The 27,401-nt window shown below is 40.9% G+C and overlaps 1 protein-coding gene across 2 annotated transcripts; it reads left to right on the top strand.

Moving 5' to 3' along the window:
* The first annotated feature begins 577 nt into the window (after positions 1–577).
* MOCS2 (molybdenum cofactor synthesis 2) lies at positions 578–27,401 on the top strand. 2 transcript variants are annotated; one of them, XM_060634591.2, is made up of 6 exons: positions 578–687; positions 2,998–3,151; positions 22,756–22,883; positions 23,409–23,559; positions 24,301–24,424; positions 27,283–27,401. In XM_060634591.2, exons 2-6 carry the CDS (start codon positions 3,045–3,047, stop codon positions 27,349–27,351), a joined length of 579 nt encoding a protein of 192 aa, XP_060490574.1. In that variant the 5' UTR covers positions 578–687; positions 2,998–3,044; the 3' UTR covers positions 27,352–27,401. The 2 variants fall into 2 exon arrangements, with proteins under 2 accessions (XP_060490574.1, XP_060490575.1); XM_060634592.2 differs by lacking the exon at positions 578–687 and adding an exon at positions 1,704–1,817.

The raw sequence follows: 27,401 nt of genomic DNA, 5'->3' as shown, positions 1-27,401 counted from the left end.
CACTGAGTTACCATTAATGGTCAATGACTGTGTCACATCCAGCACTGTGAGTTCCAAGGGGAGGGGCGCCTTATAGCCACAAAACTATGTAAGCGGTTTAAAACAGAGATCTTGTTGATTAAAAAAAAAAAAATTGGAAAGGTTGAATGGATACATGGCAATTGGACACATTACTGAGCAGCTAGTAAACCGTAAAAGTGTAAATCTGATACAGTTCGAATACTCTGATAAGCTGAATGCTATGCCTTTAAGGGACATTAATCGTATACCGGACGTCGGGGTAGATAACGGGTGTCAAAGTCAAACCTACAGGTGAGTGAGTGGGAAAGCCGAACTTTCATAACGCAGGTGACAAGTGTCCAGTATAGTCCGGTGTTTGCTCTCCCGCACCTCGGCCTCTCATCTAAGAAGATGAGTTTGAACGGCCAGCCCTTCCCCCATTTGGTGACACCTACAATTGAAGCTCGCCACCCCTCCCCACCAGCGAGTAACAATTGATTTTTTCTTTAAGCAGTCCGCGGCCCCAACGCAGGAAGGCGAACAGCAGCGGAGGGATTGTTTTGCGCATGCCCTGTAGGGGCGGAAAGAGCCGTCAGGTTGCGCCTGCGCTCTCAGTCGACTTTACTCCGCCTCCGCGGCCGCGGTACCGGTTCAGGGAATCCTGGCGGAATGGTGTTGCGGTGCCAGGTAAGGGTGGGCGCCCTCCCAGATGCATGAGCCCCCTTTTCTTCCCTTTACAGACCCGGCCCTGCTCAGCCGGATCCCTACCGAAACCACCTTGGTCGAATCTTACGTCCAGGGTCGCAACCACCACCACCAGTGTGGCCCCGCCGGGCTTCGGAGGCTTTGCTTGGGCTACCTTAACGAAGGTCAAGTTCTCTCCGCGAACTCTTGGTCTCCGAGGTGCCGGCGTTAGAGGTTTCTAAAGGCACCCTCAGAACCTTTGCCTCCATGCTTCTCATATTATACGTTTTGGCGAAGACAGTTTTCAAATTAAAAATGGACTTAACTGAGAATTCTTGTAAAAAGAAAAAAAGGGGCTTCATATAAGCATTTGCAAGCCTCTGATTATTTCATAGAGAAAAATTTGCACAGTGGAACAGGTGGGTCATTTTACTTGGCCAGATTTCTTAGATACCAGGCTGACGGCATAGGTTTCTCCTAGGAAATACCAATTTATCTTGTATTTCAAACCCACCTGCTTTTACAAATGTCCGGGTTTGTATGTTACATAACTTAATCCTTTGCAGCTGGGGTCAGTGTAATGTGGACTTGAATCAAAGGTCCTATGACAACTGTGAAAGACGTGTCTCGCTTTTTTTTTTTGTTATTTATTTGTGTAATTTATCGCTTGACTCAGACATCTGTTCACCACTAAGGGTTTATAAAAGGTGCTATAATTTTATGTGGAATAAAGACTAACTTCATGGTTTTTAAGAAGATACCGTTAGGGTTTTAGTTGTGGCAAGCTTACATTCATAAAACTAAAAATCATCTGGAAATCAATCTGAATTGTGCTTAAAACATAAAGAGTTTTCAAAATTTGAACGTGTAGTTATACTAACATTTTTATGGATGATTTAATTTTCTCTAACTGAAAATTGGTCTTTGATTCAAGTGATTGGAAAGCAATAGAGCCCACCGAGACAGAAAAGGTCTATTATGGTTATTAAAGGCATTTTCTCTCCTTTTCAGGTTGAAGTGTTGTATTTTGCAAAAAGTGCTGAAATTGCAGGAATTCGCTCTGAGACTATTTCTGTGCCACAAGAAATAAAAGCATTGCAGCTGTGGAATGAGATAGAAGCACGACATCCTGGGTAGTTAAAAATTTTAGAATGCTTATGATTAACAATTTTTAAATATTTAAAAATGAGTAAATGATTAGAGAAAAAAAGCTGATTTTTATTTCCATGCACAATTCAGAAAGGGTCATTAGTTGTATTTTTCTGCAACTACTCCAAAAATCTTAAATTCTGGTATCTAAAAATGCATAATTTTTTAAGGTTAAAGGTATTTTACTAAAAAATCCACAGTGAGCTGGGATACTGCCAAAGGGACATGGTTATATTTGCTTATATAATTTACAAAATACTGAAAATGTGGATTCTGCATTTTTATAACATTAAATGAAATTGTTACAAATTAGGTTGAAAACGTGTGCTTTGAATTTTATGTCCTGCCCCTTCTTTAGAGAACTCAAAGTAGAAATTTCTAAGATAAAAGAAAAATGAAAGATCACAGACCTTAGCTACTGTTGAATTTGAGTTTTTGCAATGTTTAATATTTTTCTGGTTCTTGAAAATGTGTAATTTACTGCTGTGGTTCCTACTTCAAGTTCTTTTTGCAACAAAATGTAATTACAGCTTATTTAAAGGTGTTCTAGGCGTATTTTGTCATTTAAGTCTGTATAGATTTTTAACTAGGAAGTCTTAGTGTAATGTAGAAGATACTCCAAGTGTGGGTTTATAAGAGAAAATTACTTCTTGATCTCATGTCTTTTAACTTGCTCTGAAAGTGTCCTGATAATCATTGAAATGAGGTGGGGCTTCTGTTCTGCTTTACTTTTAACCTTTTACCTCTTGAGAGACACCTGGTTTTGTAGGAAAATTCTGAGATACACTTAGTATACTTGTATACTCAGAAGATCTCCTGGGGAGGGCACGTACTGATTAGAAAATTTCTTCTTCTCTCTCTTTTTTTTTTGACCTGGTCTCAATGTTGTCTAGTCTAGTATTTTGGGGGGAGGGGGGTTTGTTTAACTCCCCAAGGCACATAACCTCCATTAAAGAATTGTTAGCATTTTACTGTGTGCTTTGTGGTGAATAAGTAGGTTCTTCAGTGAGTATGTACTTTCTCTGCAGAGTGTGAATTGGCTTAATTAGTAACTTTGCAGGTGATGCCTCATGAAGTAATATTTATGGCTATTTTTAGTTGCAGCTGAAGAGATTGGGGATCTAACACTGCATTGATACTTCTAATTAGCTTTTTCCCCTTCAGATTGGCTGATGTCAGAAATCAGGTGATATTTGCTGTCCGTCAAGAATATGTCGAGCTTGGAGATCAACTCCTCCAGCTTCAGTCAGGAGATGAAATTGCCATTATCCCCCCCATTAGTGGAGGGTAGTGCTCTTGAGCCACTTGGGTGTGTGAGGTATGTTTTTCTTAACCAGTCTTGTGGAGAAGGATCACAAAGACGATAGTATACTCTTGGTAAGTCTGCCTACACCAATAAAGAGTTGGTGCAGACAGACCTGTGCATACCTGCCTTTCATCTCTGCATCTGTTCTCTTGTAAGCACTTTATTTTTTTTTTTTTTTTATTTTTTAATATATGAAATTTACTGTCAAATTGGTTTCCATACAACACCCAGTGCTCATCCCAAAAGGTGCCCTCCTCAATACCCATCACCCACCCTGCCCTCCCTCCCACCCCCCATCAACCCTCAGTTTGTTCTCAGTTTTTAACAGTCTCTTATGCTTTGGCTCTCTCCCACTCTAGCCTCTTTTTTTTTTTTTTTTTTTTTTTTTTTCCTTCCCCTCCCCCATGGGTTTCTGTTATGTTTCTCAGGATCCACATAAGAGTGAAACCATATGGTATCTGTCTTTCTCTGTATGGCTTATTTCACTTAGCATCACACTCTCCAGTTCCATCCATGTTGCTACAAAAGGCCATATTTCATTTTTTCTCATTGCCACGTAGTATTCCATTGTGTATATAAACCACAATTTCTTTATCCATTCATCAGTTGATGGACATTTAGGCTCTTTCCATAATTTGGCTATTGTTGAGAGTGCCGCTATAAACATTGGGGTACAGGTGCCCCTATGCATCAGTACTCCTGTATCCCTTGGGTAAATTCCTAGCAGTGCTATTGCTGGGTCATAGGGTAGGTCTATTTTTAATTTTCTGAGGAACCTCCACACTGCTTTCCAGAGCGGCTGCACCAATTTGCATTCCCACCAACAGTGCAAGAGGGTTCCCGTTTCTCCACATCCTCTCCAGCATCTATAGTCTCCTGATTTCTTCATTTTGGCCACTCTGACTGGCGTGAGGTGGTATCTGAGTGTGGTTTTGATTTGTATTTCCCTGATAAGGAGCGACGTTGAACATCTTTTCATGTGCCTGTTGGCCATCCGGATGTCTTCTTTAGAGAAGTGTCTATTCATGTTTTCTGCCCATTTCTTCACTGGGTTATTTGTTTTTCGGGTGTGGAGTTTGATGAGCTCTTTATAGATTTTGGATACTAGCCCTTTGTCCGTTGTGTCATTTGCAAATATCTTTTCCCATTCCGTTGGTTGCCTTTTAGTTTTGTTGATTGTTTCCTTTGCTGTGCAGAAGCTTTTTATCTTCATAAGGTCCCAGTAATTCACTTTTGCTTTTAATTCCCTTGCCTTTGGGGATGTGCCGAGTAAGAGATTGCTACGGCTGAGGTCAGAGAGGTCTTTTCCTGCTTTCTCCTCTACGGTTTTGATGGTTTCCTGTCTCACATTCAGGTCCTTTATCCATTTTGAGTTTATTTTTGTGAATGGTGTGAGAAAGTGATCTAGTTTCAACCTTCTGCATGTTGCTGTCCAGTTCTCCCAGCACCATTTGTTAAAAAGACTGTCTTTTTTCCATTGGATGTTCTTTCCTGCTTTGTCAAAGATGAGTTGGCCATACGTTTGTGGGTCTAGTTCTGGGGTTTCTATTCTATTCCATTGGTCTATGTGTCTGTTTTTATGCCAATACCATGCTGTCTTGATGATGACAGCTTTGTAGTAGAGGCTAAAGTCTGGGATTGTGATGCCTCCTGCTTTGGTCTTCTTCTTCAAAATTACTTTGGCTATTCGGGGCCTTTTGTGGTTCCATATGAATTTTAGGATTGCTTGTTCTAGTTTCGAGAAGAATGCTGGTGCAATTTTGATTGGGATTGCATTGAATGTGTAGATAGCTTTGGGTAGTATTGACATTTTGACAATATTTATTCTTCCAATCCATGAGCAGGGAATGTCTTTCCATTTCTTTATATCTTCTTCAATTACCTGCATAAGCTTTCTATAGTTTTCAGCATACAGATCTTTTACATCTTTGGTTAGATTTATTCCTAGGTATTTTATGCTTCTTGGTGCAATTGTGAATGGGATCAGTTTCTTCATTTGTCTTTCTGTTGCTTCATTGTTAGTGTATAAGAATGCAACTGATTTCTGTACATTGATTTTGTATCCTGCAACTTTGCTGAATTCATGTATCAGTTCTAGCAGACTTTTGGTGGAGTCTATCGGATTTTCCATGTATAATATCATGTCATCTGCAAAAAGCGAAAGCTTGACTTCATCTTTGCCAATTTTGATGCCTTTGATTTCCTTTTGTTGTCTGATTGCTGATGCTAGAACTTCCAGCACTATGTTAAACAAGAGCGGTGACAGTGGGCATCCCTGTCGTGTTCCTGATCTCAGGGAAAAAGCTCTCAGTTTTTCCCCGTTGAGGATGATGTTAGCTGTGGGCTTTTCATAAATGGCCTTTATGATCTTTAAGTATGTTCCCTCTATCCCGACTTTCTCAAGGGTTTTTATTAAGAAAGGGTGCTGGATTTTGTCAAAGGCCTTTTCTGCATCGATTGACAGGATCATATGGTTCTTCTCTTTTTTTTTGTTAATGTGATGTATCACGTTGATCGATTTGCGAATGTTGAACCAGCCCTGCATCCCAGGAATGAATCCCACTTGATCATGGTGAATAATTCTTTTTATATGCTGTTGAATTCGATTTGCTAGTATCTTATTAAGAATTTTTGCATCCATATTCATCAGGGATATTGGCCTGTAGTTCTCTTTTTTTACTGGGTCTCTGTCTGGTTTAGGAACCAAAGTAATACTGGCTTCATAGAATGAGTCTGGAAGTTTTCCTTCCCTTTCTATTTCTTGGAATAGCTTGAGAAGGATAGGTATTATCTCTGCTTTAAACGTCTGGTAGAACTCCCCTGGGAAGCCATCTGGTCCTGGACTCTTATTTGTTGGGAGATTTTTGATAACCGATTCAATTTCTTCGCTGGTTATGGGTCTGTTCAAGCTTTCTATTTCCTCCTGATTGAGTTTTGGAAGAGTGTGGGTGTTTAGAAATTTGTCCATTTCTTCCAGGTTGTCCAATTTGCTGGCATATAATTTTTCATAGTATTCCCTGATAATTGTTTGTATCTCTGAGGGATTGGTTGTAATCATTCCATTTTCATTCATGATTTTATCTATTTGGGTCATCTCCCTTTTCTTTTTGAGAAGCCTGGCTAGAGGTTTGTCAATTTTGTTTATTTTTTCAAAAAACCAACTCTTGGTTTCGTTGATCTGCTCTACAGTTTTTTTAGATTCTATATTGTTTATTTCTGCTCTGATCTTTATTATTTCTCTTCTTCTGCTGGGTTTAGGCTGCCTTTGCTGTTCTGCTTCTATTTCCTTTAGGTGTGCTGTTAGATTTTGTATTTGGGATTTTTCTTGTTTCTTGAGATAGGCCTGGATTGCAATGTATTTTCCTCTCAGGACTGCCTTTGCTGCATCCCAAAGCGTTTGGATTGTTGTATTTTCATTTTCGTTTGTTTTCATGTATATTTTAATTTCTTCTCTAATTGCCTGGTTGACCCACTCATTCGTTAGTAGGGTGTTCTTTAACCTCCATGCTTTTGGAGGTTTTCCAGACTTTTTCCTGTGGTTGATTTCAAGTTTCATAGCATTGTGGTCTGAAAGTATGCATGGTATAATTTCAATTCTTGTAAACTTATGAAGGGCTGTTTTGTGACCCAGTATATGATCTATCTTGGAGAATGTTCCATGTGCACTCGAGAAGAAAGTATATTCTGTTGCTTTGGGATGCAGAGTTCTAAATATATCTGTCAAGTCCATCTGATCCAATGTATCATTCAGGGCCCTTGTTTCTTTATTGACTGTGTGTCTAGATGATCTATCCATTTCTGTAAGTGGGGTGTTAAAGTCCCCTGCAATGACCACATTCTTATCAATAAGGTTGCTTATGTTTATGAGTAATTGTTTTATATATCTGGGGGCTCGGGTATTTGGCGCATAGACATTTATAATAGTTAGCTCTTCCTGGTGGATAGACCCTGTGATTATTATATAATGCCCTTCTTCATCTCTTGTTACAGCCTTTAATTTAAAGTCTAGTTTGTCTGATATAAGTATGGCTACTCCAGCTTTCTTTTGGCTTCCAGGAGCATGATAAATAGTTCTCCATCCCCTCACTCTCAATCTAAAGGTGTCCTCAGATCTAAAATGAGTCTCTTGTAGACAGCAAATAGATGGGTCTTGTTTTTTTATCCATTCTGATACCCTATGTCTTTTAGTTGGCGCATTTAATCCATTTACATTCAGTGTTATTATAGAAAGATATGGGTTTAGAGTCATTGTGATGTCTGTATGTTTTATGCTTGTAGTGATGTCTCTGGTACTTTGTCTCACAGGATCCCCCTTAGGATCTCTTGTAGGGCTGGTTTCGTGGTGACAAATTCCTTCAGTTTTTGTTTGTTTGGGAAGACCTTTATCTCTCCTTCTATTCTAAATGACAGACTTGCTGGATAAAGGATTCTCGGCTGCATATTTTTTCTGTTTAGCACACTGTAGATATCGTGCCAAGCCTTTCTGGCCTGCCAAGTTTCAAAGGAGAGATCAGTCACGAGTCTTATAGGTCTCCCTTTATATGTGAGGGCACGTTTATCCCTTGCTGCTTTCAGAATTTTCTCTTTATCCTTGTATTTTGCCAGTTTCACTATGATATGTCGTGCAGAAGATCGATTCAAGTTACGTCTGAAGGGAGTTCTCTGTGCCTCTTGGATTTCAATGCCTTTTTCCTTCCCCAGTTCAGGGAAGTTCTCAGCTATAATTTGTTCAAGTACCCCTTCAGCACCTTTCCCTCTCTCTTCCTCCTCTGGGATACCAATTATGCGTATATTATTTTTTTTTAGTGTATCACTTAGTTCTCTAATTTTCCCCTCATACTCCTGGATTTTTTTATCTCTCTTTCTTTCAGCTTCCTCTTTCTCCATAACTTTATCTTCTAGTTCACCTATTCTCTCCTCTGCCTCTTCAAGCCGAGCCATCGTGGATTCCATTTTGTTTTGCATTTCGTTTAAAGCGTTTTTCAACTCCTCGTGACTGTTCCTTAGTCCCTCGAACTTTGTGGCAAGAGATTCTCTGCTGTCCTGTATACTGTTTTCAAGCCCAGCGATTAATTTTATGACTATTATTCTAAATTCACTTTCTGTTATATTATTTAAATCCTTTTTGATCAGTTCATTAGCTGTTGTTATTTCCTGGAGATTCTTCTGAGGGGAATTCTTCCGTTTGGTCATTTTGGAGAGTCCCTGGCGTGGTGAGGACCTGCAGTGCACTTCCCCTGTGCTGTGGTGTATAACTGGAGTTAGTGGGCGGGGCCGCAGTCCGACCCGATGTCTGCCCCCAGCCCACTGCTGGGGCCACAGTCAGACTGGTGTGTGCCTTCTCTTCCCCTCTCCTAGGGGTGGGATTCACTGTGGGGTGGCGTGTCCCGTCTGGGCTACTTGCACACTGCCAGGCTTGTGTTGCTGGGGATCTGGCGTATTAGCTGGGGTGGGTAGGCAAGGTGCACGGGGGGTGGAGGGGCAGGCTTAGCTCGCTTCTCCTTAGGTGATCCACTTCAGGAGGAGCCCTGTGGCAGCGGGAGGGAGTCAGATCCGCTGCCGGAGGTTTGGCTCCGCAGAAGCACAGAGTTGGGTGTTTGCGCGGAGCGAGCAAGTTCCCTGGCAGGAACTGGTTCCCTTTGGGATTTTGGCTGGGGGATGGGCGGGGGAGATGGCGCTGGCGCCTTTGTTCCCCGCCAAGCTGAGCTCTGCCGTCCAGGGGCTCAGCAGCTCTCCCTCCCTTTGTCCTCCAGCCTTCCCGCTTTCCGAGCAGAGCTGTTCACTTATGACCTCCCAGACGCTAAGTCGCGCTTGCTGTCGGAACACAGTCCGTCCGGCCCCTCCGCTTTTGCCAGCCAGACTCGGGGGCTCCGCTTGGCCGGCGAGCCGCCCCTCCACCCCGGCTCCCTCCCGCCAGTCCGTGGAGCGCGCACCGCCTCGCCGCCCTTCCTACCCTCTTCCGTGGGCCTCTAGTCTGTGCTTGACTCCGGAGACTCCCTTCTGCTAATCCTCTGGCGGTTTTCTGGGTTCTTTAGGCAGGTGTAGGTGGAATCTAAGTGATCGGCAGGACGCGCTGTGAGCCCCGCGTCCTCCTACGCCGCCATCTTCCGGAACCTCTCTCTTGTAAGCACTTTAATATAAAGTCAGTTTGATATGTTCATTCTGTTGAATTCAGATGGTTTATGGAAACTATATTATGTGTCAGGCACAGTGCTGGATGCTGGAGTATTAATATTCCTATTTTGCAGGAAGGAAAACTGAAATTCAGAGAAGTTAAAAAACTTGTCTACACTCACATAGCTAAGAGGTGGCAGAGCCAACATTTGATTTCAGATTATTGGATTCTCTGTACTTTTTCACAAAGATGCTTATTAATCGAGGAAAATAGCCCTTTTGGGCACAGAGAAATGTAGAAAAATTGCATGGCCAGAAAGTGAAAAGATCACTGTGCTTAGTAAGAAAGCTTACCATTTTCCAGGTAGAAAGAAACAGCTTTATTATGATAGCTGTGTTGCAAGTAGCTCTGGGATCCATTGCGTCTTGCCATCTTTACAAATAATCTAGAAATTAATGATTATCTTCAATTAAAGAGTTTTGGCGAGTTAGGAATGAAAGAAAGCTTTCTTAGTTTAATGGGGCTTTTCTCCAGAGTCAAGAGTAAATACCATACTCATTGGCAAAATCTTGGCCTCACTAAAGAACGAAGCGTACCCAGGATGCCAGTTTTTTTTTTCCACCTGTTTTTTTCTCCACTTTGCTGGAGAGCAGTGCCCCAAAAGGTGAGGAATATATATTGCAAAGCAAATTGCCCACAATACTGATAAAGACTGGATCTTTCTTAGTCCTGCTGTTTGGAAATAATGGAATTTCTTGATATGTATCTCAGTTTTACTTGGAAACTGGTCGCCATATCACTACCATGATTTTAGAAAAATCCCATTTTTCAGAGTTTGGAATTTATTCAGAAACTGTATGCTGCCATTAAACTGTGTGTGTGTGTGTATGTATGTGAGAAAGAGAGATGGGAGTTCTCTGGAAATAGGAAGATTACTTAACAGCATTGTGTATTGTTTGAAGGTGTCTGAAAGGATTTGTGACATGGTTTTATTTATTTTTTAATATAATTTATTGTCAAATTGACTAACATATTAGTGTGTAAAGTGTGCTCTTGGTTTTGGGGGTAGATTCCCATGGTTCATTGCTTACACACAACACCCAGTGCTCATCCCAACAAGTGCCCTCCTCAGTACCCATCACCCATTTTCCCCTGTCCCCCAACCCCCCATCAACCCTAAGTTCTCTGTATTTAAGAGTCTCTTACACTTTGTATAAGAGGGAGTCCCCCTCTCTCTCTCTATTTTTTCCCCTTCTCTTCCCCCAAGATGTTCAGTTAAGTTTCTCAAGATCCATATATAAGTGAAAACATATGACATCTGTCTCTGAGTGATGTATTTTACTGCGCATAATAGCCTCCAGTTACATCCACGTTGCTGTAAATGGCATGATTTCACTCTTTCTCATTGCTAAGTAGTATTCCATTGTATATATAAACCACATCTTCTTTATCCATTCATCAGTTGATGGACATTTGGGTTCTTTCCATAATTTGGCTATTGTTGAAAGTGCTGCTATAAACATTGGGGTACATGTGCCCCTATGAATGACACTCCTGTATCCTTTGGATAAATTCCTAGTAGTGCTATTGCTGGGTCATAAGGTAGTTCTATTTTTAATTTTTTGAGGAACCTCCACACTGTTTTCCAGAGCGGCTGCACCAGTTTGCATTCCTACTAACAGTGCAAGAGGGTTCCCGTTTTTCCACATTCTTGCCAGTATCTGTTGTTTCCTGAGTTGTTAATGTTAGCCACTCTGACCGTTGTGAGGTGGTATCTCAGTGTGGTTTTGATTTCTTTTTCCCTGATGATGAGTGACATTGAGTGTCTTTTCATGTGTCTGTTGGCCATCTGGATGTCTTTGAAAAAGTGTCTACTCATGACTTCTGCCCATTTCTTCGCTGGATTGTTTTTTGGGTGTTGAGTTTGGTAAGTTCTTTATAGATTTTGGATACTAACCCTTTATCCAGTATGTCATTTGCAAATATCTTTTCCCATTCCGTTGGTTGCCTAGTTTTGTTGATTGTTTCCTTTGCAGTGCAGAAGCTTTTTGTTTTGTTGAGATCCCAATCTCAACATTTTTGCTTTTAATTCCCTTGCCTTTGGAGATGTGTTGAGCAAGAAATTGCTGTGGCTGAGGTCAGAGAGGTTGTTTCAAGCTTTCTCATTTAGGGTTTAGATGGTTTCCTGTCTCACATTTAGGTTTTTCATCCATTTTGAGTTTATTTTTGTGTATGGTGTCACAAAGTCGTCTAGTTTCATTCTTCTGCATATTGTCCAGTTAGTTCTCCCAGCACCATTTATTAAAGAGACTGTCTTTTTCCATTGGCTACTCTTTCCTGCTTTGTCAAAGAATAGTTGGCCATACGTTTGTGGGTCCAATTCTGGGGTTTCTATTCTATTCCATTTGTCTATGTGTTTGTTTTTGTGCCAATACCATACTGTCTTGGTGATTACAGCTTTGGGGTAGAGGCTAAATTCTGGGATTGTGATGCCTCCTGCTTTGGCTTTTCTTTTTCAATATTACTTTGGCTGTTCAGGGTCTTTGTGGTTCCATACAAATTTTAGGATTGTTTGTTCTAGCTTTGAGAAGAATACTGGTGCAATTTTGATTGGGATTGTATTGATTGTGTAGATTGCTTTGGGTAGTATTGACATTTTAACAATATTTATTCTTCCAGTTCATGAGCACAGAATGTTTTTCCATTTCTTTGTGTCTTCTTCAGTTTCCTTCATAAGTTTTCTATGGTTTTAGCATGCAGATTTTTTATATCTTTGGTTAGGTTTATTCCTAGGTATTTTATGGTTCTTGGTACAATTGTAAATGGGATCAATTTCTTGATTTCTCCTTCTGTTGCTTCATTATTGATGTGAAGAAATGCAACCGATTTCTCTACTTTGATTTTGTACCCTATGACTTTGCTGAATTCGTGTATCAGTTCTAGCAGCCTTTTGGTGGTCTTTCAGTTTTCCATATAGAGTATCATGTCTTCTGCAAAAAGTGAAAGTTTGACTTCTTGTTTGCCAATTTTGATGCCTTTTGTTTCATTTTGTTGTCTGATTGCTGAGGCTGGGACTTCCAACAATATGCTAAACAACAGCGGTGAGAGTAGACATCCCTGTCATGTTCCTGATCTCAGGGGGAAAGCTCTCAGTTTTTCACCATTGAGGATGATATTGGCTGTGGGCTTTTCATATATGGCTTTACGATATTTAGGTGTGTTCCTTCTATCCCTACTTTCTTGAGGGTTTTTATGAAGAAAGATGCTATATTTTGTAAAATGCTTTTTCTGCATCTATTGACAGGATCATATGGTTCTTATCCTTTCTTATACTAATGTGATGTATCACATTGATTGATTAGCGAATATTGAACCAACCCTGCAGCCCAGGAATGAATCCCACTTGATCATGGTGAATAATTCTTTTTACATGCTGTTGAATTCAATTTGCTAGTATCTTGTTAAGGTTTTTTTGCATCCATGTTCATCAGGGATATTGGCCTGTAATTCTCCTTTTTTGTGGGGTGTCTGTCTGGTTTGGGAATCAAGGTAATGCTGGCTTCATAGAATGAGTCTGGAAGTTTTCCTTTTGTTTCTATTTTTTGGAACAGCTTGAGAAGGATAGGTATTAACTCTGCTTTAAATAAACTCGGGTAGAATTCCTCTGGGAAGCCCTCTGGCTCAGGACTGTTATTTGTTGGGAGATTTTTGATAACTGATTCAATTTCTTCACTAGTTATGGGTCTGTTCAAATTTTCTATTTCTTTTTGAGGTTTGGTAGTGTGTGGGTGTCTAGGAATTTGGCCATTTCTTCCAGGTTGTCATAGTATTCTCTGATAATTGCTTGTATTTCTTAGGGATTGGTTGTGATAAATCCATTTTCATTCATGATTTTATCTGTTTGGGTCCTCTGTCTTTTTTTAGAAGTCTTGCTAGGGATTTATCAACTTTGTTTATTTTTTCAAAAACCAGCTCTTAGTTTCATTGATCTGTTCTACTCTTTCTTTGGATTCTATATTGTTTATTTCTGCTCTGATCTTTATGATTTCTCTTCTGCTGGCCTTGGGGTGTCTTTGTTGTTCTGCTTCTAGTTCCTTTAGGTGTGCTGTTAGATTTTGTATTTGGGATTTTTCTAGTTTCTTGAGATGGCCTGGATTGCAATGTATTTTCCTCTTAGGACTGCCTTTGCTGCATCCCAAAGGGTTTGTACTGTTGCGTTTTCATTTTCATTTGTCTCCATATATTTTTTAATTTCTTTTTTAATTTCCTGGTTGACCCATTCATTCTTCATTTTTTTAAATATGAAATTTATTGTCACATTAGTTTCCATACAAAACCCAGTGCTCATCCCAACAGGTGCCTTCCTCAATACCCATCACCCACCCTTCCGTCCCTCCCACCCCCCATCAACCCTCAGTTTGTTACCAGTTTTTAAGAGTCTCTTATGTTTTGGCTCCCTCCTTCTCTAACCCCCCCCCCCTTGTTTTTCTTTTCTTCCCCTCCCCCACGGTCTTCTGTTTCTCAGGATCCACATAAGAGTGAAAACATATGGTATCTGTCTTTCTCTGTATGACTTATTTCACTTAGCATAACACTTTCCAGTTTCATCCATTTTGCTACAAAAGGCCATATTTCATTCTTTCTCATTGCCACGTAGTATTCCATTGTGTATGTAAACCACAATTTCTTTATCCATTCATCAGTTGATGTACATTTGGGCTCTTTTCATAATATGGCTATTGTTGAAAGTGCTGCTATAAACATTGGGGTACAAGTGCCCCTATGCATCGCACTCCTGTATCCCTTGGGTAAATTCCTAGCAGTGCTATTGCTAGGTCATAGGGTAGATCTATTTTTAATTTTTTGAGGAACCTCCACACTGTTATCGAGAGCAGCTGCACCAGTTTGCATTCCCACCAACAGTGCAAGATGGTGCCCATTTCTCCACATCCTCGCCAGCATCTATAGTCTCCTGATTTGTTCATTTTAGCCACTCTGACTGGCATGAGGTGGTATCTGAGTGTTTTGTATTTTGTGGTATATGAGTGTTTGTATTATGACTTGTATTTCCCTGATGAGGAGCGACGTTGAGCATCTTTTCATGTGCCTGTTGGTCATCTGGATGTCGTCTTTAGAGAAGTGTCTATTCATGTTTTATGCCCATTTCTTCCCTGGATTATTTGTTTTTTGGGTATGGAGTTTGGTGAGCTCTTTATAGATTTTGGATACTAGCCCTTTGTCTGATATGTCATTTGCCAATATCTTTTCCCATTCTGTTGGTTGCCTTTTAGTTTTGTTGATTGTTTCCTTTGCTGTGCAGAAGCTTTTTATCTTCATGAGGTCCCAATAGTTCATTTCTGCTTTTGATTCCCTTGCCTTTGGGGATGTGTCAAGTAAGAAATTGCTGTGGCTGAGGTCAGAGAGGTCTTTTCCTGCTTTCTCCTCTAGGGTTTTGATGGTTTCCTGTCTCACATTCACATCCTTTATCCATTTTGAGTTTATTTTTGTGAATGGTGTAACAAAGTGGTCTAGTTTCATCCTTCTGCATGTTGCTGTCCAGTTATCCCAGCACCATTTGTTAAAGAGACTGTCTTTTTTCTATTGGATATTCCTTCCTGCTTTGTCAAAGGTTAGTTGGCTATACTTTTGTGGGTCTAATTCTGGTGTTTCTATTCTATTCCATTGGTTTCTGTGTCTGTTTTTGTGCCAATACCATGCTGTCTTGATGATTACAGCTTTGTAGTAGAGGCTAAAGTCTGGGATTGTGATGCCTCCCACTTTGGTCTTCTTCTTCAAAATTACTTTGGCTACTCCTGCTTTCTTTTGATTTCCAGTAGCATGATATTTAGTTCTCCATCCCCTCACTTTTAATCTGAAGGTGTCTTCAGGTCTAAAATGAGTCTCTTGTAGACAGCAGATAGTTGGGTCTTGTTTTTTTATCCATTCTGATAACCTGTGTCTTTGGTTGGAGCATTTAGTCCATTTACATTCAGTGTTATTACTGAAAGATCTGAGTTTAGAGTCATTTTGATGTCTGTAGGTTTCATGCTTGTAGTGATGTCTCTGGTACTTTGTGGTCCTTGCAACATGTCACTCACAGAATCCCCCTTAGGATCTCTTGTAGGACTGGTTTAGTGGTGATGAATTCCTTCAGCTTTTGTTTGGGAAGACCTTTATCTCTCCTTCTATTCTGAATGACAGACTTGCTGGATAAAGGATTCTCGGCTGCATATTTTTTCTGTTCATCACATTGAAGATTTCCTTCTGGCCTGCCAAGTTTCAGTAGATAGGTCTTCCACTAGTCTTATGGGTCTCCCTTTATATGTTAGAGTGTGTTTATCCCTAGCTGCTTTCAGAAGTTTCTCTTTATCCTTGTATTTTGCCAGTTTCACTATGATATGTCGTGCAGAAGATCGATTCAAGTTACGTCTGAAGGGAGTTCTCTGTGCCTCTTGGATTTCAGTGCCTTTTTCCTTCCCCAGATCAGGGAAGTTCTCAGCTATGATTTGTTCAAGTACACCTTCAGCCCCTTTCTCTCTCTCTTCCTCTTCTGGAATTCCTATTATACGGACATTGTTCTGTTTGATTGCATCACTTAGTTCTCTAATTCTCCCCTCATACTCCTGGATGTTTTTATCTCTCTCTTTCTCAGCTTGCTCTTTTTCCATAATTTTATCTTCTAGTTCACCTATTCTCTCCTCTGCCTCTCCAATCCGAGCTGTAGTCGCCTCCATTTTATTTTGCACCTCATTTGTAGCATTTTTTAGCTCCTCCTATTTCTTAGTCCCTTGATCTCTGTAGCAATAGATTCTCTGCTGTCCTCTATACTTTTTTCAAGCCCAGCGATTACTTTTCTGACTATTATTCTAAATTCTTGTTCCGTTATATTGCTTAAATCGTTTTTGATCAATTCGTTAGCTGTTGCTACTTCCTGGAGTTTCTTTTGAGGAGAATTCTTCCATTTCGTCATTTTGGATAGTCCCTGGGGTGGCGCAGAACTGCAGGGTACTTCCCCTGTGCTGTCTGGAGTAACTTGTGTTGGTGGGCTGGACCACTGTCAGTCCTGCTGTCTGTCCTCAGCTCACTGCTGGGGTCACAGTCAGACTGGTTTGTACCTTATCTTCCCTTCTCCCAGGGGCAGGACTCACTGTGGAGTAGTGTGCCCCCTGTCTGGGCTGCTAGTACACTGCCAGGCTTGTGGTGCTGCTTTGATGGGATTTGGCGTGTTAGCTGGGGTGGATCTGCAAGGTGCACAGGGGTGGGAGGGGCAGGCTTAGCTAGCTTTGGTGTCGGTGGTCACCTGCGGGAAGGGCCCTTCAGCACCTGGAGGGAGGCAGACCCGTCGGAGGGATGGATCCATAGAAGCACAGCATTGGGTGTTTGCTCAGGGCAAGCAAGCTCAGTGATGGGAACTGGTTCCCTTTGGGATTTCGGCTGGGGGGTGGGCAAGGGAGATGGCGCTGGCCAGCGCCTTTGTTCCCTGCCGAGCTGAGCTCTGTCTTCCAGGGCTCAACACCTCTCACCCCCGGTGTCCTCTTGCCCTCCCACTCTCTGAGCAGAGCTGTTGACTTATAACATTCCAGATGTTAAGTCCTGCTGGCTGTCAGAACTCATCGAGTCCAGCACCTCTGCTTCTGCAAGCCAGACTTCAGGGGCTCTGCCTTGACAGGTGGGCTGCCCCTCCGCTGCCCGGCTCCCTCCTGCCAGTCCGTGTAGCATGCACCGCTTCTCCATCCTACCCTCTTCCGTGGGCCTCTTGTCTACACTTGGCTCCGGAAAGTCCGTTCTGCCAGTCTTCTGGCGGTTTTCTGGGTTATTTAGGCAGATATGGGTGGAATCTAAGTGATCAGCAAGACGAGGTGAGCCCAGTGTCCTCCTATGCCACCATGTTCACACCCATTCAGTCTTTAGTAGGATGTTCTTTAACCTCCATGTATTTGGAGGTTTTCCAAACTTTTTCCTGTGGTTGATTTCAAGTTTCATAGCGTTGTGATCTGAAAATGTGCATGGTATGATCTCATTTCTTTTATATTTATTGAGGGCTGTTTTGTGATCCAGTATGTGATCTATCTTGAAGAATGTTCTGTGTGCACTCGAGAAGAATGAATATATCTGTCAAGTCCATCTGGTCCAGTGTATCATTTAGGGCCAGTGTTTGTTTATTGATTTTATGTCTGGATGATCTGTCCATTGTTGTAAGTGGAATATTAAAGTCCCCTGCAATTACCACATTCTTACCAATAGGATTGCTTACGTTTGTGATTGTTTTATATGTGTGGGTGCCTCTGAATTGGGTGTATAGACATTTATAATTGTTAGCTCTTCTTGATGGATAGACCCTGTAATTATGATATAATGCTCTTCTTCATCTCTTGTTACAACCTTTAGTTTAAAATCTAGTTTGTCTGACACAAGTATGGCTCCTCCAGCTTTCTTTTGACTTCCAGTAGCATGATAGATGGTTCTCCATTCCCTCACTTTCAATCTGAAGGTGTCCTCAGGTCTAAAATGAGTCTCTTGTAGACAGCAGATAGAGGCCTCTTGTTTTTTTATCCATTCTGATACCCTGTGTCTTTTGATTGGAGCATTTAGTCCATTTACATTCAGTGTTATTATTGATATGAATTTAGAGTCATTGTGTTATCTGTAGGTTTCATGCTTGTAGTGATGTCTTTGGTCCTTTGTGGTCTTTGCATCGTTCCACTCACAGAGACCCCTTAGGATCGCTTGCAAGACTGGTTTAGTGGTCATGAATTCCTTCGGTTTTTGTTTGTCTGGGAAAACCTTTATCTCTCCTTCTATTCTGAATGACCGGCTTGGTGGATAAAGGATTCTTGGCTGCATATTTTTCCTATTCAGCACATTGAAAATTTCCTGCCACTCGTTTCTGGCCTGCCAAGTTTCAGTAGATAGGTCTGCTACTGTCCTTACGTGTCTACCCTTATAAGTTAAGGCCCGTTTATCCCTAGCTGCTTTCAGAATTCTCTCTTTATCTTTGTATTTTGCCCGTTTCACTATGATATGTTGTACAGAAGATCAATTCAAATTATGTCTGAAGGGAGTTCTCTGTGCCTCCTGGATTTCAGTGTCTGTTTCCTTCCCCAGATTGGGGGAAGTTCTCAGCTATGATTTGTTCAAGTATCCCTTCCACCCCTTTCTCTGTCTCTTCTTTTTCTGGAACTCCTATGATACGGATACGATTACGTTTCATTGATTCAGTTAGTTCTCTAATTCTCCCCTTGTGGTCCAGAATAGTTTTATCTCTTTTTCTCAGCTTCATCTTTTTCCATATTTTTATCTTCTGTTTTACTTATTCTTCTCTCTGCCTCTTCAATCCTCACTGTTACTGCCTCTAGTTTATTTTGCACCTCATTTATAGCAGTTTTAAATTCATCATGAGTATTTTTTAGTTCCTTGATCTCTGCAGCAATAGATTCTCTGCTGTCTATGTTTTTTCAAGCTCAGCGATTAATCTTATGACTATTATTCTAAATTCTTGTTCAGTTATATTGTTTATGTGTTTTGATCGATTCTTCAGCTGTCATTTCTTCCCGGAATTTCTTTTGAGAATTATTCTGTTTCATCATTTTGGCTAGTTTTCTTTTCTTTCTCTCTTTTTATTGATCAAAGTCTATTGTAAATTTCTTTTTTTTTAATTTTATTTTTAATTTTTTAAAATTTACATCTGAATTACTTACCATATAATGAAACAATGATTTCAGGAGTAGATTCCTTAATGCCCCTTACCCATTTAGCCCATCTCCCCTCCCACAACCCCTTTAGCAACCTTCAGTTTCTTCTCCATATTTATGAATCTCTTCTGTTTTGTCCACCTCCCTGTTTTTATATTATTTTTGTTTCCCTTCTGTTTTGTCTCTTAAAGTCCTCATGTAAGTGAAGTCATATGATTTTTGTCTTTCTCTGACTAATTTCACTTAGCATAATACCCTCCAGTTCCATTCATGTAGTTGCAAATGGCAAGATTTCATTCTTCTTGATTGCTGAGTAATACTCCATTACACACACACACACACACACACACACACACGCCACCTTTTATTTATCCATTCATCCACTGATGGACATTTGGGCTCTTTCCATACTTTGGCTATTGTTGATAGTGCTGCTGTAAACATGGGGGTGTCCCTTCGAAACAGCACACCTGTATCCCATGGATAAATGCCTAGTAGTGCAATTGCTGGGTGGTAGGGTAGTTCTAGTTTTAGTTTTTTGAGGAACCTCCATACTGTTTTCCAGAGTGGCTGCACCAGCTTGTATTCCCACCAACAATGCAAAAGAGATCCTCTTTCTCTGCATCCTCACCAACATCTGTTGTTGCCTGAGTTGTTAATGTTAGCTATTCTGACAGGTGTAAGGTGGTATCTCATTGTGGTTTTGATTTGTATTTCCCTGATGATGAGTGATGTTGAGCATTTTTTCATGTGTTGGTTGGCCATCTGGATGTCTTCCTTGGAGAAGTGTCTATTCACATCTTTTGCCCATTTCTTCACTGGATTAGTTGTTTTTTGGGTGTTGAGTTTGATAAGTTCTTTATAGATTTTGGATACTAACCCTTTATCTGATATGTCATTTACAAATATCTTCTCCCATTCTGTCGATTGCCTTTTAATTTTGCTGATTGTTTCCTTTGCTGTGCAGAAGCTTTTTATTTTGATGAGGTCCCAGTAGTTCATTTTTGAATTTTGGCTAGTTTTCTGTCCCTTGTGTGTTTTAAAAACTTGTTATGTGGCCTGCACCTGTGAGCACTACTATATTAAAGAGGGATCATACATTATCCAGGGCCTGGTCCTTCAGGAGCTGTTTTTTGGAGTGTTAATTGCTCTCTCTTGTTGTGACTCTGGTTGCTTTTTCTCCCTACTCGTAGTGATCCTTTGGACCCTCCACCAGGTGTGCTTTGATTTGTTCGTTGAAGTAGCCCTCGAAAAGAAAACAAAGAAACAAATACAAAAAGAAAAAACATCAGCTATAGCAAAACAACGGGGTTGAGGCATTGTTGATGGAAGAGGTCTTATCCCATACAAAGAGAGAAATGACAGCGGCGGGGAAGAAGAAAAGAAAAGTGAGCAGGCAGAGAAACTCTACAGCTTATTCCAGAGAGAGAGGAAAATAAAGAGATATAGAACAAGTATAAAGAGAATAGATTAAATATGTCTGCTTAGGTAAACCAATAACCAGAATAACCAGACTACAGGAGAGAAGAAGTAAGAAGGAGAAAAGGAAGAAAAATAAATAAAATATATAATATATACATATATAATAAGAATTGTCCAAGAATTAAATCAGGCAGTGCAATGCCGCTGGGTGCCTTGGAACTGGTGGCAGTGCTGATCTGGAGGAGCAGCCCTCTGGTTTGTTAGTGTCAATCCCGCTTTGGTAGGTACACAGTTACCAGGTATGGAGGGGCATGGTTTGGTGTAGGCATCTCTGGCCTCCACTGTTGGGCCCGCAGACCCATCCCTGAGGACCCATCTTGGTGGTGATGGTGAGAAAAATGGCGACACCACAGTCTCCGCTCCATCGTCCGGCTGTCCCAAACCACTCTGTTCAGACCATGTTTGCAGTGCTGCAGGCACGAACAAGGCAGTTTGTTCTCCTCCCCCGACCCCATGCCTCCCTGGCGCTCGGCTGGGACTTAAACCTCGATGTTTTACAGATTCTCTCTCCATACACCTGGGATCTGGGGAAGTGCCACTCGGTGCCACCGATATATGGCTTATGGCTGGTGGGCGCAGGCAGTCTTTGTCCTTTGAAAGGTTATATACCTTCTTCCCACAGCACTCCAGGAAGGGGATTGCTTTCTCCCACTGCGGACTGTGCCTCTGAACTAGCTACTGAGCCTGGGAAAAGCCCCACGGTTAGAGATTGGATCTTTCTCCCTCCCGGTCTGTGGTTTTTCTCTTGTTTAGATATAGTCCTAGGCTTCGCCAGCCTCTGTTTCTCTTCCCTTTGTCTCTCCGCAGAAAGGGATCCCTTCCCTCCATGCCTACACGGCCTGTTTTATCTCTTCCAGTTTGCAGTCATGCATCTGTGGCCTGCCAGGTTGTCCCCGTGGGTCCCTGGAGACATCTTTGTCACTCTGCAGCCCTGACTCTTGGAATTCGAAGTCCTTTGGCCTTAACGCTGCTGTGTTTGAGAGACAAGGGAACTTTGGGTCCCCCTACTACTACACCATGTTGGATCCCCTCCCTAACATGTGGTTTTAGAATCCACATCCTTACAGAATCAAAGTGGTAGGAATTTAGTATCGTTTGACGTTCACAGACCATGTTCATGTTACATGTAAGTTATTGTAAGAAGCTCAGGTGCCATGTACAGGAGGTTGAAACATCCTGGAACCCAGTGGAATGTGAATATTTGTGCTTTTCTTTCTTTCCAGTAGCTGGAAGTATAGGGAAAAAGACATTGGATTTAGTGGGATTCCTTGGTTGGAACCACATTGAAGGAGTGCTTAACTCCCCTGAGCCTTCTCTCTCTTGCCTTTCATTGTGAATGAAATCCCGCAGGATTTATGATTATATCCAGACTCCTCATCCGGCAAGACCCGGCCCACGTGCCCACCCTCAGCCCATCTGTTCTATCCCTCACATCCTGAGCTCCAGCCTCCCTGCAGGTTCTGGAGGCTTTGTATTTGCCATTCCCTGTCTCTGCCTGGGGGTCTGTTCTTCTGTTTCTTTACAGGCTGCTTTCTTTCAGGTCTCACCTCTCTATAGTATGTCTTCAGAAAGGCTTTCTTTGACCCTCTTAAATAGCCCCTTCCCCAGCACCCATGCTCTGTCTCAGAACCCTGTTTATTTTTATAAGTTACCCCTATTTATATTTTTTGTTTATTGCTTTGTTTCTCCCATTCCCATATAGGTGCCCTGAGCGCAGGAGGCAGGTTTTTTGTTCCCTGGTCCTTGTCTAGTGTGTGGGGTTAGTCACTTAGTGAGAATGTAATAGATGCTTGATAAATGAAATGAGAAATGCATGGCAGAGGACTTTGTAGGACATCTGGTGATAGGCACGCAGTTCATTTCCTTATTTCCTCCGTTACTTAACTAGGATTATGCCCGGTTATGAAATGAACTGAGTTCCTGTGGAGTCACCATTGCTTCTGTTCTCCCTCTCTCCCTTTTGGATAAAGAAAAAACCAGTCCTAGGTGTAGTGCATGGTGATGTAGTGATCAGAGGTGATATGTGTGTGTGGCTGAAGGTGTCGATGTCTGACCTATACCACGATAGGAGATAAGAGTAGCAATTCCAGAATTTGCAATAAAGTGGCATATGAGGTAGATTACAGTTCCTTTTATATATCCTGCTTGATTCATTGGGGATATTTATAAATATGTTGAGTTTTGCTAAAATTTTACACTTGTTTTTATCATTCAGTTCAAACCATGACTTCTATCACATCTAATGTACAAAAAATATAAATTGAAACACAGTTGAGTTGGGTGTTTTGCCTGTAGTACCAATGTTAAGGTTTGTTAATATCTTCCAGGAAAGATATGAATGAAATTGAAGAGAAATCTAAAGATATAATAAAATTCACTGCTGAGAAACTCTCCATAGATGAAGTCTCACAGTTGGTGGTTTCTCCACTCTGTGGTGCAGTATCCCTGTTTGTAGGTAAGTTGTGATTTTCACAGTGTGGGTTGACTGCATAAGACAATAGAAATCAGCAAGTGTTTTCCATGTTCAGTGTTAATAGAGGATTTTAAGATACTAAGAGCAGTAACCCATGGTGGGTAGACACTTTTTAATTTTTATTCAGATTCAAACCAACCTGTGTTAAAGGCATTAAAAGAGTAGAATAAGAGTCATTATTTTCAGGGAGAATTCTGTATGTTCCAAATATTGAGGGGAAAAAATGGTGGTGATACTAACTTAATGATAGTCCTGGGAGCATAATGTTTCCCATCCTGGTTTGTCCTATGAGTGTTTTTGATATGTTTGCCTCATTAGCGACATTGTATTTCCTCATCTTTATGATAATTATTTTTTGGTTTTCTAACCAAATGTTTGTTTTTAGAAAATTTGAAAGCAATTCGTAGGCAAATTGGTGTGCTGCTGAAATAATCCTTTTTTCTATTAATGTGTTATTTCTATTGTAAGGAAACCTTAATATTTTTCTTTTTCTTTCTTTTTTTTTAGGGACTACAAGAAATAACTTTGAAGGGAAAAAAGTCATTAGCTTAGAATATGAAGCATATCTACCAATGGCGGAAAATGAAATCAGAAAAATTTGTAGTGACATTAGGCAGAAATGGCCAGTCAAACACATAGCAGTGTTTCATAGACTTGGGTATGATTTCCTTTAGCAATTAAATAGTTAATTGCATTTGTTTTCCATCATTGTGCGATTTTAATTCTGGAATCTTCTGTAGGAATCCTATATTAGCATGAGAGGAAGGTTTGTGTATTATTCTGGCAGACAGGCAGACAGTGGATAGCACCTCAAGGGCTGTTTGTTTCATTGTAACATCTGGAGAGTGCCTGATGCTAAAACAAAGTCCAAATGTGCCAAACTCTAAAAAGCCTTGTGCAGAACAAGGCCTGTGCTAATGTGTGCTAAAGTCCTTGAGGCCTTTTAAGAATTGTTTTATAGTCTGGACTCTATTTGTATGATAAGTCTGTTAATAGATTTTTTTTAATGTAGTGCCTTTGAAGGTCATTAAATTAGTTGCCTGTTTATACCACTAAGAAGAGTGGAGTTCTAGACTTTAAAAAGAGCCCAGCAATTGAGACTCCATTTCTGTTATATTACATTAGTTGTTATTTTGTTATTAAAAACTAAATTTCATCAATTCTATTCTTTAATATTTGTTTCTATTTAATATACTAACAAATTAGGCACAACCTCAACATCCCCTCTGCTGAATGCAAACGGGATAAATTACTGTTTTTTAATTAACCTGAAGTTTAAAGTAGAACTGGATATTTAGTTGTAAGAATGCTTTGCTGGAATTTTTTTTTCATGTGTTTAATATCCTTTAACATGTGGATTCAGAAGAGATGGCAATTTTTCTTCTTCATTTTGTTAAAGTTTAGTTCCAGTGTCGGAAGCAAGTATTATCATTGCTGTGTCCTCGGCCCATAGGACTTCATCCCTTGAAGCTGTGAGCTATGCCATTGATACTTTAAAAGCCAAGGTGCCCATATGGAAAAAGGTAAGGAAATATCTAATTTTGCCATTTGGACATGGTTTTTCTCACAAATTGTTTAAAAGATAAGGAATGAGATTACATGTAGAACTTGTATTCTAGGGTCTTCCCTGACTCTATAGAATTGTGTTTTCTTTATCTGAAATAGTATTTATGTAATATCTCCTTTCCAAAGTTTGTTAAGCATGAAAAGTACATGCCCCAAAGAAATGCATGGCACAGATTAGGCCTCAATAGTTGGTAACAATTGGAATTCCTTGTCTGGACTTTTCCATTGGTTCATATATGAATTCATTCACTTTGGATTAGAGTTCCCTTGAGTTAGTCCTGTGGAGAGTGATAATAATGCACAGCTGTTCAGCAATAGGTAAACAAGATTTCTCGAGGCAAAAGAGCAAGCAACATTCTAGAATTTCTTAGGAAAAAAGAGTGGGGTATTGCCTCTTTGGAGAAAATGCATAGTGAGTGGATTTTCAGACATAAATAGGAAATTCTAGTTTGTTTTCTGTCAACACATCAAACCAATCAGTAAGAGTGAATCTCTGGTTAAAGAGGACATTCTGAAGGGATGAAAAGACCCAACTCCTTAAGTTCTTCCATGGTGTAGTAACAGTAACAGTGGGGTTGTTCTGAACTCTCAAACTTGTAATTGCCTTTAAGAGTCTAGAATTGCCCACAGCATTTTGGCTGGGTAGCAAAGCCAAGGAGGGAATTAACGTCTCAGATCAGAGGGCAGAGCGTGTCTTTCCTAGGAGCCTGCTGGCTCCGTTTGTGGTAGAGATGAACAAATTGGACTCTTACACAGGACCTATGAAACCCAGTGACCATGTTTTCTGAACAAAAACTGAAACTGGGGTGCCTGGGTGACTCAATTGGTTAAGCGACCAGCTTTGGCTCAGGTCATGTTCTCACAGTTCGTGAGTTCGAGCCCTGCATCGGGCTCTGTACTGACAGCTCAGAGCCTGGAGCCTGCTTCTGATTCTGTGTCTCCCTCTCTCTCTGCCCCTTCCCTGCTCATGCTCTGTCTCTCTCTCAAAAATAAAGATTAAAAAAAATTTTGAAATGAATAAAAACTGACACCTGTTCTTATAAGGGGATACTTTGGGATTTGAAGATAGGATTTGTGACAGAAAACAGTCTCTGTGAAGCTCAGCTGTATGGTGGCTTTGCTTTGAACAAAGCTGCCACCATTTTGATAGACTACATGAGGCAGTCTCCTGAATAGAGTGAGTCAGGGAGAGCATTCTCCATTGAGTTGTGAATCTGGGTGGCAGAGGCAGCTTTTTTTTTTTTAATTAATTATAATTTAATTTAATTTTTTCAGATAGTACAAGCAGGGGAGAGGGAAAGAAGAGAACCTTTTTTTATTTTTTAAATGTTATTTATCTTGAGAGAGAGAAAGAACACATGCATAGGGGAGGGACAGAGAAGGAGAGAGAGAGAGAGAGAGAAAGAGAAAGAGAAAGAGAAAGAGAAAGAGAAAGAAAGAGAAAGAGAGAAAGAGAATATCCTAAGCAGGCTCTGTGCTGTCAGCGCAGAACCCAACAATCCATGAGAGCATGATCTGAGCTGAAATCAAGAATCAGATGCTTAACCTGCTGAGCCACCCAGGTGGCTTAAGAGAGAATCTTAAGCAGGATTCATGCTTAGTGCGGAACCCAACGTGGGACTTGATCCCATGACCCTGGGATCATGATCTGAGCCCAAATCAGAAGTCGAACACTCAACCACCTGAGTCATCAGGCACCCCAGTAGCTCTCCTTACCAAGGAGAAAGAATGGACAGCCTGCCCATAGAAAGTAGATGAGAGAGTAGGTCCCTGGAATAAGAGGGTGGGCAGGATTGGGGCATCCTCTCATCTTTATACTTCAAGGTCTAGCTGAGCTTTCTGTTTACTTTTCTGTCTGTAGAGGTTGAGAGGGTATATACAGTGTTCAGAGGAAGGTCAAATTTGGATTTCTGTCCCTCAGAAATAGGATTTGACTGGAGATTGAGAAGAAAGATTGATACATTCTTTTTTTTTTTTTTTTTTTTTTTTTCAACGTTTTTTATTTATTTTTGGGACAGAGAGAGACAGAGCATGAACGGGGGAGGGGCAGAGAGAGAGGGAGACACAGAATCGGAAACAGGCTCCAGGCTCCGAGCCATCAGCCCAGAGCCTGACGCGGGGCTCGAACTCACAGACCGCGAGATCGTGACCTGGCTGAAGTCGGACGCTCAACCGACTGCGCCACCCAGGCGCCCCGAAAGATTGATACATTCTTATTCCCCTCCCTTCCGAGTATCATCTCAGTTTGTGTCGGGTTCTAGTCCCACCTGTGCTTTGAGATCATTGGTGAAATAGCCGGGTAGGCAGGTAGGTGGGGCACACACTTACAAAGCAATTGTCAATTGTCTCTAGGGTAGAGCCCAAACCTGCTTAAGAACTTCTGTGGGTGGTCACTTAATTTCACACCTAGTGGAAATATCCCATCAGCCTGTGGAAAAGCATATATAGAAATGCTGAAGTAGATGTGTTTGGAAAGAAAAAAGTGTTTAAAATTATTAAAGACCTTGCATCTTCCCTGTGTAACCTTGCTCAGGCTGTCTCCTGACATGGTCCCAAATGGAATTGTTTATTCCATTCTGTGGTTGTACCTTGCCTTGTTAAGTCTTCATGTCAGTGTTTCTCCCACTGGATTGGGGTCTTTAAGTGGAGGGAACAGATTTATTCAGTTTTCTCCTTTCAGTGCCTCAAACAAATATTTATTGGATTGTTGGAAGAGTAGCAGATTTAACTAGATTCATTTGCCTGAATTTTTCTGATGCAGTTGAATTTGTTAAGCCACTCTGTTTTGAATACCTGTTATGGTTCTGTTTTTCAGGAAATGTATGAAGAATCATCATCATCTTGGAAAAGAAACAAAGAGTGCTTTTGGACAGCCAGTGATTAATTCACACATTTTTTTTTTTAGAGAACTAAAATTAAACTTGGTAAACTGTC

This window comes from Panthera onca, chromosome A1 (genome assembly GCF_046562875.1).
Source record: "Panthera onca isolate mPanOnc1 chromosome A1, mPanOnc1 haplotype 2, whole genome shotgun sequence".
Classification (NCBI taxonomy): domain Eukaryota; kingdom Metazoa; phylum Chordata; class Mammalia; order Carnivora; family Felidae; genus Panthera; species Panthera onca.
The sequence above is the reverse complement of the archived record's forward strand: the minus strand, read 5'-3'. Positions and strand labels throughout refer to the sequence as shown.

What these genes read in the sequence shown, in the direction of transcription:
- MOCS2 (XM_060634591.2), top strand. Translation starts at nt 3,045, where the DNA reads ATGTCGAGCTTGGAGATCAACTCCTCCAGCTTCAGTCAGGAGATGAAA. An exon ending in GAGCCACTTGGGTGTGTGAG is followed by an intron (nt 3,152 to 22,755) that starts GTATGTTTTTCT and finishes AATATCTTCCAG; the next exon opens with GAAAGATATGAATGAAATTG. An exon ending in TGCAGTATCCCTGTTTGTAG is followed by an intron (nt 22,884 to 23,408) that starts GTAAGTTGTGAT and finishes CTTTTTTTTTAG; the next exon opens with GGACTACAAGAAATAACTTT.